Genomic DNA, 14597 nt, shown 5'->3' with positions numbered 1-14597 from the left:
AATAGAATGTCTTGAATATATATAATCAAATATTATCAAATATGAACAGATTGAACAGGACAAGGTGGAATGACAGGACAAGGAGGAATGGTTATAAACTAAAAGAGGGGAGATTTAGATGAAATGTTAGGAGGAAATTCTTCACTCTGCAGGTGGTGAGGCACTGGAACAGGTTGCCCAGAGAGGCTCTGGATGCCCCATCCTTGGAGGTGTTCAAGACCAGGTTAGACGAGGTCCTGAGCAACCTCATCTAGTGGGTGGCATCCTTGCCTATGGCAGGGGTGTTGGAGTTTGATGATCTTTAAGGTCCCTTCCAACCTGAGCCATTCTATGATTCTATGATTAAGATTTTTACCTCTTCTTAAAATGAGACTTCTTTTCCAGTTTATGAAAAAAAAAAAATCCCACAGAAGAATTAGCAGGAATCTAATCTCAATTTGGAATTACAGGTATAAAACAGAATGTGTTGTTTTCATAAGGTATGAAGCAGAGGTGTAAGTAAAATATATAATCCACAAAACAACTTTCCATTATAGAATGAAACTGGTTACATCAAGAAATAAAAAGAGATACTAGCAATAAATTCAGTAGTATCACAGTAACTCAGTGGTGATTTGGTTAACACAAAACAGAATTATGCTATGATTATGGCCTCCTCTTTAAATGCTGTTAAATACTTACTTAAGGAATAAAGCCATCATGTTAAAATTACATATTCTTTGTAAAAGCCATAAAGGCTGACAGTTCTGATTAACATACAAATAATTAAAAATGGTGATTTTGTGCTTAAAAAAAGATTCCATTATCTTATCTTGACATTTCAGATTTCTGTATTACTCCAGCAAGGCCTTCCTAATGACAAACCTAAAGTCATTTCTTCCACCATTAACACAGGTAAGAGAACTCACATACCCATCAATTCTTTCTGTAACTGTACAGATATATTGTCATTATAACCATAGCTCATACAAAAGGCAGAAAATTAAGTATGTTACAAGTATTTAATTCTTCTGCTCTCACAGGGAATACAATCTTAGCATAGCTTTCTCAAGAACAAATTATTGGACACTCTCAGATAAACAGTGTTCACAGTAAACACAGACAGCAGCACAGTAAGAACTATAAATTTTGAGAACACACACACAAAAAAAGAAAAAAGCCACTAACACCAACCTAATACAAGACTTGTAAAATGTTATGTACCTACTACATAGGCCAGATACATTCCTGTGACTTGGATGGATTCTAGTGGCACACATATCCTAACTATAGAGCACATAACTACTCTCCAATTAAGGATAAAAGGATCAAGTCCAAAGGCACTATTTTAAATTTTTCTTTTACCACAAAGTTGTGAGGTCTGAAGTCCAAGATGGGCTTGAAGCCCCCTGACTTTTTCAGGATCGGGAAGTGCCTTCACTAAAATCCTTTCCTTGTTCCTCTTGTAGTGCAGGCTTTATAAATCTGCATTTAGAAGGGAAAAAAAATCTGGTTCAGAAGAACAGAAAGACTTTTAAGTATGCCATATCACTTCAGTCTGTGCCTTGAGAGCCTTGGACTAACTGAACTATTGCCTCAAAGCAACTCCAATAAAAAGGCTGAAGGGGCCAGTGCCTGGAAATAGTAATAATAATAATTATAGTAATAATACACAAGTATACTAACATACTGAATTAGTGTGGCTTCTGCTTCCAACAGTTTCGACAAGTATATGCACACAATCCAGATCTTTCAGTTGTATTCAATTCTTTACTAGCATATTCCTTCACAATGATCACTTTTTTTCAAAAACAAACCCAGTTTTTGTTTTGTATTTTTTTAGACACACCCATCCCCGGAAGGTTTAGTTAGACTGTTCTTTTTGCCTTTTGTATTACACTTCCATTAAGACTGTTTTCAACAGAACTTCGAAAAATTTTACCACCTAGTTGCAGGAGTTTTAATTTTAATGCTTAATGTTATTTTTTCAAACAACTTAAGCATCAAATCCAAGTATCTGATACAGACAACTTCACAATCTGATTGCACTATCACTACAATCCAAACAAAAATAGTTGAAATGCTGTATATTGAGCTAAAAATAATAAACTCGGGCAGTTTTGAGAAAGATACAACACTACAAAATGCATCACCTTATTTTCTGGTACATCTTTGGAACTGCAATTTCAAAAGACAGTAAACAAAACTATTCGTGACAGACTATCATTGGTTTATCAACAGTAATACAGACTGAAAACTGAAAAAAAAAAGTTTAATTTACAATAATTTTTATGTGTTGAAAATCTTATGATTAAATGTTTGAAATGTAACAATTTTAAGAGCTTGAACTCAGAGGCATGACAGTCAAAACTGAGTTTTGAAAAATAAAGATCAATTCCACAGAAAGCTTCTGAGTGCAACTAATTGCAAATCAAAGCTCCCTCTTTCTTCTTGATAAATAATAAAAATGTATAAACAACTCAAAAAAATGAATCTCAGTTTTCAGTTTTTAAGATCTAACCGTTACATCAAAACAGACCCTCATCTCTTAGCTTATTTCTTGTTTTGCTTTCAGAGTTCCCAAGTAAAACTTTTAATAAAATGCCAATGCCCTTACAGGTGCAAGAAGCCAGTTATGAGATAAGCCTGCATATAATCAGCACAAGTAGTAGGAAACCTCAATACAGCAAACATGGAAATTTCTGAAAAACTGTTGTGACAATAAAGAGTGGGAATTAAGGCGTTGGTAGCTCATTTACACCCCTCTCCTATCTGTCAATGCAGAATTTGCGCCCTTTGGTGACAAACGTAGTTGCACAGCCATATTCCACCTATGAAGCACAGTGGATGCACCCTGCTTTTGGTAATTTGTTCATTTCAAAATCAATGTTTTCAGTAGAATAATTTTTCACAAACATTTATTTCACGTCGACATCAACTGATGTTTCAAGACTCAGATGCCTGAGTTATGCTGTGTCATCCAAGCTTCTCTTTGCAACAGCTCTCCATTCATGAAAATCAAGAGGAAGAATACTTTTTAACTACACATTCAATTTAGTCAAAATGACCTTGAGTTTATAATGGACATAACCTTTTTTTAGCAGTTATAGATGACCTGAAATCTAGTAAACTGATCAGACACAATTGAGATTAACACTAAAAAATATTTCTAAAGAAATCATTAGGTTGTGTTCAGCCTAAGCAGACAGGATATTGGAAACCAAGGATGCAGCTCTTCACATATAATTTCAAAGGATTTTCTAATTTTTGTACTACTGTGCTAAGGAAAAAAAAAAAAAGAAAAAAAAGCTCAATTAAGAGATATTTCTTAAGAAAAGAAAGTTGTCTTGAGGCTTGATTGAATGACCACTCATTCATCCTGTCCACCACCACCCTTGCAGTTAACACCACAGAGGTATTAATGAGAACACAACGAGCTTGTGCATACTTCTCCCACTATTTCATCCAATTAAAAACTAAAAGGGTGCTTTTTCCTGGGGAAGAAGTGTGCTTATTAATAACATATAAACTCCCACAAATAGTTTTGGCCTCATTTTAAATGCTATTGTAGTCTTTCTTGTTTTCTTTCAAATTTCCCACCCCACCATTTACAGTTTAAAATATCTTTGTTTCAACTGTCTTTTTTCCCCCTGCTGTTTTAGTACATAACTAGAGATACACATACACATACATACATATGTATATATTCATATATCTTACCTCAAAACTCAGGCAAGCAAAATAGTTAATTAAAATGTCAAATGCTGGTCAAGAATTCTGTCCCCGAAACTACATTGGACAACTGTCTAGGTTAATTGTACCAACACAGGCAAAACAAACAAACAAAAAGAAACACAACAAAAAATCCACGACTGAAGCTGAAGTTGCCAAACAAGAGTATTAAAACATTACCCCAGTCCACGGTCAACTTCTTAGCTCAGAAAGACACTGCTCCTTTGCTGTGAAGCTTTAATCAATTGCTTGACATCATCAGGACAGCTTTCCTTTTTGGCATCTCACGCCCACCAGGTTTCCTCCTCAAGCAAATTATGTTTCCTGACATCTTATAACCAAATACAGTAACGTTCACAATGCCAAGCAGAGTTTTGTACATGCTTTCACCTTTGCACATATATCTTTTATCGTACATTACACAATTAAAGCTAATATCATAGCTTTCATTCTGCATTATGATGCTGTGTTGAGAAAGAAGTGGGTACGCTTGTCAAGTGAATTCTTGAAAATGTAACCAGCTTACAAAATTTTAAAGGTAAATCAGAACTTTCATTCTCAAAAAAAAAGATCAGGAAGGTTGTATACAACTTCTGTCAAACCCTGTTTCCAGATATTGAAGTAAGGATAATGTCACAGATTATTTGGACTACTCAATCTGGAAAATGAATCTTTCTGTCATGAATGGTATGTCTCTAAAATACTTGGTTCTTTCACAGATCTTTGAAGTAATCATTGATTACAGTGTAACCTGTTCAGAATTAATTCCCCAGGATTCACTCCTAGGTTAATCATACTGTGCCAAACATTTATACTAAAAAATCTAAGCTGGTATACAGCACCAATTCAGGTATTTGACCATTTATCACATTCCTGTGTAATACCATCTCCAGGAAATGTCTGGGAATTCACACTGTCGACACTTTATCAACAGTGTCAGCCAAACTTGGTGGCAAGAGGTTACCCCCACCCTGAAGTCCAGTGAGTGCAAGTCTCTTGCCATTTGGGAAATATAACCTCTGGTAGACTATAACCTAGAATCAAGGATTATTTTTAAGGACAGGACTCTCACATAAATATGATGCGGTATCCAATTTCGTCAGCGCACAGACAGGCTCTGTCTCTTAGACATACTATAGAAATTGCTAATTTCAGAAAAGGACAAAAGCACTTCTGCATATGGTTGGATATTACCTTGTGAAAGCTTTGTTTTCCAGCTGAAAGTTACAATTACAAAAAAAAAAGTGCAACTTCTCTTTCTTTATGCACTAAATAACAACATATGAAGTTCCCTGTACAGAAGTACAGAACATAGTGTTTACCATAAACAGCTTTAGTTTTAGTTATTTATTAAAAGCAAACACAAAATGAAGGACTGTCACGGATTTAAAAATGAATAAATAAATAAAATTCTCCTTTTCAAACTCGTCTCTCTATGCTCTAGAAAAAAAAATGGTTTAAACTTTATCACCTTCCTTAGTCTTAGTTATCCCTGGATTCTCTCATCCTGGCATATGGGCCCTTAAGAAAAAAGAAAAGGAACAATATAACCAGGAAGCCACTATGTGAATTCCCCACAATGAGCAGAGCTGGCCACAAATCTTAGAGCCAGAAGCTTTTTGCCAGCCTTGTATTAAATAAATAAATAAATGTCACTTGCTGTGCACAGGTCTTTATTTTAAACTTCCTAAGACAGAACAAAACTCTAACCTAGTCTAGTGGGGAAAAAAAGTCCATAAAAATTTAACAAAGCTGAAAACAATATACTGTCACGTCTTCCAAGAAGAAAGAATTAAGAAAATAAGCTACGTTAAACACTAAGTCTTTTATAGAACCACAAACCAAGCATGAGAACATCATACAAGATGAGGCTGACCCCCAAACATTTTAGAACACATCACAAAACCTGAAAGATTTCACTCTCCTGATTTTGAAAGGCCTCTTAGTCAGAGCAAGCTCTTACTTTTTGCTTCCCTTTGAACCTCCATTTTAATTCTTACTCTCCAGTCTTCTTTTGCTCCTTGATAACAATATACTTACTAAAAAGCAGACACTCTTGCTGCTCTAAGTCCATATTCTTTAAAGTGGCAAAAAGCAGTCCAAAAAACTTGTCAGTCTGCTAAATCTAAAAATCTTATATTGTTGAAATCCAGTTTTTCTAACAGCAGCGTCAGAATTAAAAAAACAATAGCTACGCACCTCTTTCAAGTACATATTTTGTGTTTTTTTTTTCTTCTTTAAGATTCCTTTGTTTAAAGGGGATAGTATTGAATTAACAGCAGCAGCAAAGAATTTCAAGGTTTTTTTTCTACTGAATTCCCATTCAAGTAACATTTCTCACAGATCACTACTCTGGCAGCAACAATTATACGAAGAATTACATAGTAAAGGGAATAGAGGGATATTGTCAAAATGTTGTCGCATTAATATTAATATTTAGGGTTTGTTAGTTGGGTTCTTTTTCCCCACTCATCAAGAAGTGAAAAGGAATTAACTAGGCCTTAACTTCAACACTCATCTATCAACCATAGGATGACTTGAAGCATTCCATGATGGCAGAGTTGCAGTAAGATTTTAAATACTTTACCTATTTCATTAAAATCAAAACATTATCTTTTATAAAACATCCAGATTCAGAAAAAAAGATGGCGAAAGAGTATTACAGAGTAATGAGATGTACAGGCAGGGTGCAAATCAATACCAAATATAATAAAAGCAATACCTACTTTTGAACTAGCTTGAAAGACACTTCTCAGCTAAACAATAATCTGAACATACTTTGTAATAGAACAAGGATTACTGAAAAATAGAACTTTGTCCTCTCTTCTTTTTTTCCATGTAAGCAGGTTGTACTATCTCTCTTATACTGTCCAATGAGTCTGTCATTTCCACTATTAAATCCAACTTTCATAAGCAGTGAAAACTTAACTAAAAACTAAAAGGAAGGCTGAACAAGAGAGAGGCCAAAGTATATAACTAATTACTTTTCTGTTGAAAAGCAGATTTGAAAATGACAATATCATCTCTGTAGAAACAAAGGAAAATGATTAATTAATCAGATTGAAAAGAAAATATTATTGTATGAGCTTCCCATCAGTAGTCTGTTACTGTAAATTTATAGGTGATATGAATCAAAACGTTATAAGAATGATCAATTGAGAATACAGATATTTTTTTTAAAAACTTGACAAGGAAATGCAGAACTACAAAAAGCCAAATATTCAGCCAATTAAAGAAAAGTAACACTTTGTTACTTTGTTACAGCGACCTAACTTCTATACACAATAATGGTATATTAGAACACAGTAACAGAAAGAAATCTAGATATTTCATGCTACAGACATGGACAATAAAGACTGTTGTGAATAGATAATAAGCATATAATAAAGTTTTGATGAGAAACAGATAATATTTTCCAATGGGCTGATGCCTCAAACTTCTAATTGAAAAATCAATTTCTTTCAGAAATTTCAGTCTGGACTTTTAAACTTAAAAATCCTGAATAATAATTTATCAAGTTGTGTTTAAGATTCTACTGAAATAAACATCTCTACTGGTTACCTAGATAACTCACATAGATAGTCATAATACTCACATACCTTTAAACAAAAGTTATGAACTCAGCTAACATTGCACTTTTCACAATGGTAATAATGTTAGTGGAGCTTCAGAATGTAACCAGAGATCAAGTTAGAAAGCTAGAAAAACTAAGCTCATGTTTGTAAGAGAGAATACCTGAACATACATAGATTTCAAAGAAAAACTTAACAACAGAGGAAACATGCAGTAATGTTTCCTTGTGCATTGCTTTAAAGTGTTTCCAAACAGGAAGCCCAAAGCAGGTTTTCAGGCAGCAGTATCAATATTCCCTTGCCTTCTTTCTCCTCCTCTTTACCACCATGGTTTTTATCTCTTTATTTTATAACCCATAACTGTGATTACACACTCTCTGGAACATTACCTTTATCTTATATGACTTATTGTATCTTCAGAATACCAGACAAGAGGTTTAAATCTGCAATTATTTACCAATGTTACCTTCTTAGTAAGCTAAGACAAGTTCAGAGAACAGCAGCAAACGACTCCTAGGATAGAACTAATTTTAAAATAAAAAATTTTGACATGTATATCTACTTAAGGTACAACTACAAGGAAAAAAACAAATGCTTGAAATGCACCGACACCAAAAATTTTACTTAAGCATACTAAGTAGAGGCATAAACGGCACACTGGATGCAAACAAAAGACATATCACGGTACAGAAGGGAAGTGGGGAATTTTTCAAAAGCTAAACCAGGCAAGGGAAATCAGAAGCATACAAGTTGTGGTCAAATGGCAAACAAAGTCTATGTTATAATTTGCTTCCAGTCAAGCAAGTGTTTATATACAATATATACCATATTCACCCAGAAAAAAATATCTGGACAGATGCTGAAAAAGTTGAAAGATTTTAGTTAAATAAGTACCTAGGCACCAACATTTCTGATTATCTTGAACTAGCTTAAGATAATCTATTAGCACCTATTTAGCATCTATGCAGTCCAATAAGAGAATAAAACTCCTACTTTAAAAAAAAGGCATGTAAGTTTACATGACTGTCCTAGAGACAAGGTTGTATCAAAACTACAAATACGCACATATCATATACATTTAACTTTAAAGCACTGAAGACAGCATCCCCCAGAAGCTCACAAAGTCCAGCCTTTGCTCATTAAAGTTTGAACTTTTAAACAGCAGTAGTTATAAAAGCCAAACACCTTCACAAGTTAGGCAAGTAAGTCCTTAGTTCTAGCAAGTGGCAAGCTAATAGAGAAATTAAATACTAACAACAGCAATATAATATTCATTACTTTTTAAATGAATTTTAAATATTTTGCTGTATAACAACAAAAAAGCCTTATATTACTTGATTTATACAGCTCTAGTATCTATAGATCTTATTCACTTTAGTTGGGTGTGCCATCTTTTAATGAACGCTTAAGTTATTTCAGGTTGGATACTGAATATTCATAGGGATAGCAAGATGTCACTTTCCACTGAATGTTCTAAAACTAAATAAAGAAGTATGCATCCTTAATACAATGGAAATGTAAGTTAAGATAAAAGTATATCATGATTTTTAGGTCTTAAAAAATTAAGGTTTCTTTCATAATGTTAATTCAGCCATCTGTAATTATGTTCAATTAGTTTCCTTTTGCTGTTCTCAGTCATAATGTATTAAGAATTACAGTGCTGCAGAAGCATATAGTAAACAGACTACTTTACTTGTTGCACTACAGTTGAATTAGTGCCATATGGGTAACCTCCGTATTTTGAAAGTGCTGTATCCTCTTTCAAATACACATAATAATACTAGCATAATAAGCTAAACTGCATTTTACATTTAAAGTGAAACTTAGAAATGAAATGGCACAAAAACTACCAGGTAGTGAAAAAGAAACAAATTATTACTAAAAGATCTCAGACATTCAGTAATATGTGAATTACTTACCTTGGTTGCAATGTCAGCTTTATAACTGTCTTGTGTGGCAAAGAATCTTGGGAAGACTGAATATCATCCTACAAGAGAAAATCTACGAATTAGCTTTTGAATACACATGATTATATATTATATGAGTTATGTCAATTATAAGAACTTGATGAAGTACAAAACCATGTTAGCCGTACCATAAACGGAACCCTATTCTAGCACGTTACATGGGAAGATGTCAACCTTCCTCTCTTCAAAAAGTGCTTTGCAATTTTTATATTTTAGTAAGAGGATCTTTTTACTAAAGATCCTAAGAATTTAAGACAGACAGAAGAAAATAAAAGAAAAACAACAATTCACTTTAATCAATTCAGTGGGAAATCTTTGCTACCGTTAAATATCCCTTATTGTTAGATACCTTTATCTCATTGTCACCCCTTATTTTCATTTCTTGCATACCAGAAATCATAATCACCAACCTCCTTGAGATTTTGCAAAAAGTTATCATACCTTTATACTAACTTCCTTTTGCTAAATATTTACTCTCTGAAACTTTACCATCCTGTGTTTTTGTCACAACGACTTACAGTTTGGCATTTTGGCAAATCTTGTTGTTACCTTATATAGTACATAAAAAAAATCTTTCAAAAACAGTTTGGGGTGTGTATGATTTTTTATGTGATATAAACTACTTCAAGAATTGTTTCACAGTATAGAGGAATCCCTGTTTTGTTATTGGTGGTGTTATTTTTGTTTGTTTTTCACTATTTTTGCCCTTTTCTTAAATAACAACGATCCAGCTCCAATAACATAAGGTAGTGATGAGACATTGCTACCACTATTACCTTAGTCTTTAAGCAAGAAAATAGTTCAGCAGTAGTGTTGCATTTCTGTTGGTTCATATAATGGTGACCACTACAGAATTTGCAACTGACAGGAAAAGCTCCTAGTTCCTCAGAGTATTCCAAGACATCCTCAAAATCATGTTTTTTAAATCCAACTACTGCCATATACATGAAAGCTTTCTTTCTACACCCAATGAAATAATACTAATATTCGGGACTGGTCCAATCAGTTACATAGCTACACTTCATACATTGGATCTCAGATCATTCAGGTATTGCTAAGTTGTTTTTTTTTTTTTTCCCTCCACTTATATCTCCTGGAATGCTGCTACAGTCTCCTGCTCTGCTCCTTCACCCATCAAAAACAACAGCTGTTTTCAACCTTGAAGTCTTTATCATTTGTCTTACTTGACTTTCTTGGTATTGATTGCGAATGTCAATCTATGATCAGTTCTTGATATCAGCTTCAATGAGCAACTTGATGGTATTTTGAAACAAGTGCCTTTGAATCTTCTACTTGTTCAAGGTTTGTATATTCTGAAATATGGGAAACTTCTCCCATTATTATTATACAAGGCCTTCTGGTCACAGTATCAACAGAAGTGGATATTAGTGGGATATTAGGCTTTTGATATGCTTCAATTACTGTATATAATACAGATAAACCATAATCTATTTCTGTTACCAGCTTCTTTCCTCATCTTATACAAAGATTATAAATTCAGTAAGAGAAGGTCTTTCTTTTTCATGTCTGCTTTCACATTATCTGCTGAATGGCTTTGACTATTAGCATGCTCCTAGGAATATATGGTTTAAACAGCACTTCCACAATCCAGTGATACTAATTCAGACTCATATAGAACAGAAATAATGAAAGTTTAGTAAATTGCAGTATCACAAGATCCTCCAATATAACTTAGGGCAGAAGTGAAAACTGAAAACTTCAGTCCATGAATGACTTCAAAATATTTTTACTTTTTAAACATGTACATTTAGTTTAGCCTTTCCAACCAGCAGTTAGCTTTTCCAACCACCAGAAAAATCATGTTTGTGTCATATGTAGAATATGCATATATATAAGATTCAAAGTCAAAACAATAAATAAAGAACTATTTTAACAGACTGTTTTAATGTGAAGACTTTAAAAATAATTTGAGTTACTACACTGGGACATGTAAGACAGCAGAATACACGTCAGTGTGCTACCTTTTGTTATGTTAAAACCACGACATAATCATACACAAGACTACCTTAATCCTGCTACATTGACACACAAATTAAATCACCTCCTTTTCTATCTACTCCAGGTGTAGGACTTCCTAAAATTACCTAGCTATAATAGCAGACATTTTTTTGCTTAGAAAATTATAAAAAGAATTATGAAAGGAAAAAGTATTAGTAAGTGTGTTTCTTTAGGGTGCTGTCTTCAAAATGAGTCTCAAAATGATTTATGGAGATCAGTTGCTGACTTTATCCTCAGGAGATACCAGTTTTGAATGATCTCAGATAAGAAAAAAAGTACAAGACTTGTCCAGACTTCATCCTGCACATCCAGCTTAGACTTATGTTTGAGATATAAATTTTTATCTTCCCACTTTTTTTAAAGTAGCAATCAAAATCAAATTATAGCACCACATACCATTATATATTCACATACTGTATGCATTTTGCTGAAATCACCAACAAATTTATGTCCACAAGAAAAACACCCAATTTTACTATGTCATTCACAAAGTAGAACAAAATAAGCTCATTTACTTTAGCCATGAACTCTTCAGCATCAACTGCTAAAGTTTTCACTTCTTATTTTCCAACACCTTCAATTAATATGAACAGTGGTAAGGATATTCCTGAGCAAGCATTAGCTGTAAATTTCAGTATGACTGTTTCCAGGCCACTCAAACCGCATTGAAAAAATGCTACTCACATTTTTGGAGAAAATTAAGAAAGATAGCTCACCATCTTAAGGAATGGAGTTGATGTATCATAATTATAAGCACCTTTATCCTTCAGGATAAGAATATGAGCAGAGTCAATTATCACTTTTTTCAAGTTCATTAGTGAATGGAAAAGCCTGTTAAAAATTTTAAAGTAGTATTAGTTTTCACAAGTTGTTTTCTCTCAATGTGATGATACCAAAACTAAAAAAAAAAAAGATTTTAAAAAATCAAAAATACAAGTTTCAGAAAAATGTTTTTTTAAACACTGATATAGGTTGAGCTTATAAACAGATGGTTGCAATGTATGGAAAATGACCTGACTGCAAAATGTAGAAATATTCTGCATTACACTATATTTCTACCTTGCATCCTGAAAATTAGGTACATTTCCACTCCACTGTTATATCACAAAATGTATGCCCCCTAAAGCACCAGGTATTTTTTCAAAATGTTGATCTCAGGGAAGTTTGTGTTTTACACATTTAATTACCAAAGTCTGAAGTAGACAAAGGCCTGAAAAGTTGGTCTGACTAAAGATTGTTTTTAAGCAGGATTAGAGAAACTATAAGAAACACGAAAATAATTAAATTAAATGTGTACTGGCACTTCCATTGTCTCAACTGATGCAAGGTTTACAAATTCTTCAACACATACAGATGTGTAATTTTAAAATAAAGGGTTTTCTTCACTTTACAAATACTCTCTCACAATTAAGTGCATTGTACATGTTTATATCTCTTTTAGTCTATGATTTTAAAAATTAACGCATTTATGGAATTTAAAAATACTCCCCATGAATGTAATAGGTTAAACAGAGAAGAGTAGTTCAAAGACATTTTAAATAATAATCTATTTATAGCCATGCTCTACCATCAACAGTCGATCACCCACCTCAATTAATCAAATTCACTAATGCTTAACATTCCAATATGTAATCATTTTCGGAACTAAGATATAATAAAGATATATATCTAAACATAGGCATATATCATACACTTTTTTTTTCAAAAAAATCCACAAAGTAGCTAACAGAACATTTTGCCAATACTGAGAAAGCAAATACCTACCAGATATAACAGGAATAAACAAAAACATACAAATTAAGTATAAGATTGGAAACATTAAAAAGATTTTCCATGTTGAGAAAGAGAACATTATAGAAGGTATAGGATTTTCCAAGCTCTTCCATGAAATATTACCATACAGTACAATGGAGAAACTACAGTAACTGATAATACTACAGTTTAAGTACTGAATATTTTGCTAGCTATAGCAAATGTTCATCTCTGTTTGAAATAATTACCTAGTGCCATAATCCACAACTACCCAATCTTTTGCTGTTCCTGTAATAGCGTCATGATGCTGAAAGAGCCCAAGGTTCCTTCTAGCTTCTGTCAGCAATTTGTAGTTATCCACTGAAGGAAATACACTCATCTTCTCCGCTTTACTGGACTGTACCAAAGCCAAGTAGTATAGGATCTCAGCTGTCCTGGAAGCGTAAAGAAAAATCAAATATTTTTAATAGGTTTAAAAAGCAAAATGCAACACACGTTTTACCTGAAGAATAAGCTTATGTTTTCACATCTTTTCACATATCTGGTTCTTTAAACGAGTTCTTTAAATGTTCATCTTGTATTTTTTTAACCTGTTGCTAGCTTCAAACAGTTAAAAATCCCTACTGCACTTCATCAGCTTCTGGTTGAACCTTGTAAGCTTCCTGGAAGGTTTTTCAGTAATGGAAAATAGAGCTATAAAATAAAAATATGCCAGTACAAGATGGTATACGATTTTCAGAAATGTGTAAGGTATAAAAATTAGATCTTAAAACAATGCAGTAAAATAGAATGTCTTACAGGAGACAATTTCCATTTCACAAATCAACTTATTAAATTAATATTATCTTTAATACATAAATCCATAAATTCTACATAATTTTGTAAATACCTGTATCGTATAAATGTAATATGCAATCTGTAATATACCTATATAGAGGTATTCTACCTTTTGTACTGTAAGCAAAATAAATTTTCCAGAAGACTTATGTGGTTCATCCACAGTAAGCATTCACCTGATAGGTAAGATCTCTGTATACAAAAAGTTTATTTTACAAAAACACCAGTAATTATAATTACCAGTCTTCAGAATATCTAACACATACCTGTAAAAAAAAATCTTGGATACCACCTGTTAAATTTTTTTCCTATCTCCTTTTCCTAAAATGTTAGGGTTCTGTTTTTAAAAATTAAGTGTTTCAAATTCCTTTTCAAACTTCGAGGTTAATGAAGGTTTCCCATAGTTTAAGGAAACCAAGGAATTATGGATTAATGTTATAAAAAGCAAAGAAAGCAAAATAACACATTCTTGAAACAAATGTAAAACTAACTTCTAAGCACATAAATATTTTTTTTTAAATGTGGTAAATACTGTAACTTCTACATTTACCCAAGTTATCAATTAGTGTTTGTGTTGAAATTTAAATTAGGTATTAAAACAAATAGGAAACTCAGTCTCATCTTGAGTTCTCAGCACAAGAAGAATGCTGATCTGTTAGAGCGGGTCCAGAGGAGGGCCATGAAGGTGATCAGAGGGCTGGAGCAGCTCTCCCGCATAGAAAGGCTGAGAGAGCTGGGG

General features: G+C 33.1%; 1 protein-coding gene across 2 annotated transcripts in view; it reads right to left on the bottom strand.

Moving 5' to 3' along the window:
- MAN2A1 (mannosidase alpha class 2A member 1) overlaps positions 1-14597 on the bottom strand; it is a 137629-nt gene that overhangs the window by 60038 nt on the left and 62994 nt on the right. For both annotated transcript variants that reach the window (XM_035562590.2, XM_035562591.2), the window contains exons 10-12: positions 13270-13455; positions 11986-12100; positions 9203-9270 (exon numbers count right to left, since the gene is read on the bottom strand). In XM_035562590.2, coding sequence (XP_035418483.1) covers positions 9203-9270; positions 11986-12100; positions 13270-13455 — 369 coding nt within the window. The remainder of the gene's footprint in view (positions 1-9202; positions 9271-11985; positions 12101-13269; positions 13456-14597) is intronic.

This window comes from Cygnus atratus, chromosome Z (assembly GCF_013377495.2).
Source record: "Cygnus atratus isolate AKBS03 ecotype Queensland, Australia chromosome Z, CAtr_DNAZoo_HiC_assembly, whole genome shotgun sequence".
Classification (NCBI taxonomy): domain Eukaryota; kingdom Metazoa; phylum Chordata; class Aves; order Anseriformes; family Anatidae; genus Cygnus; species Cygnus atratus.
The sequence above is the reverse complement of the archived record's forward strand: the minus strand, read 5'-3'. Positions and strand labels throughout refer to the sequence as shown.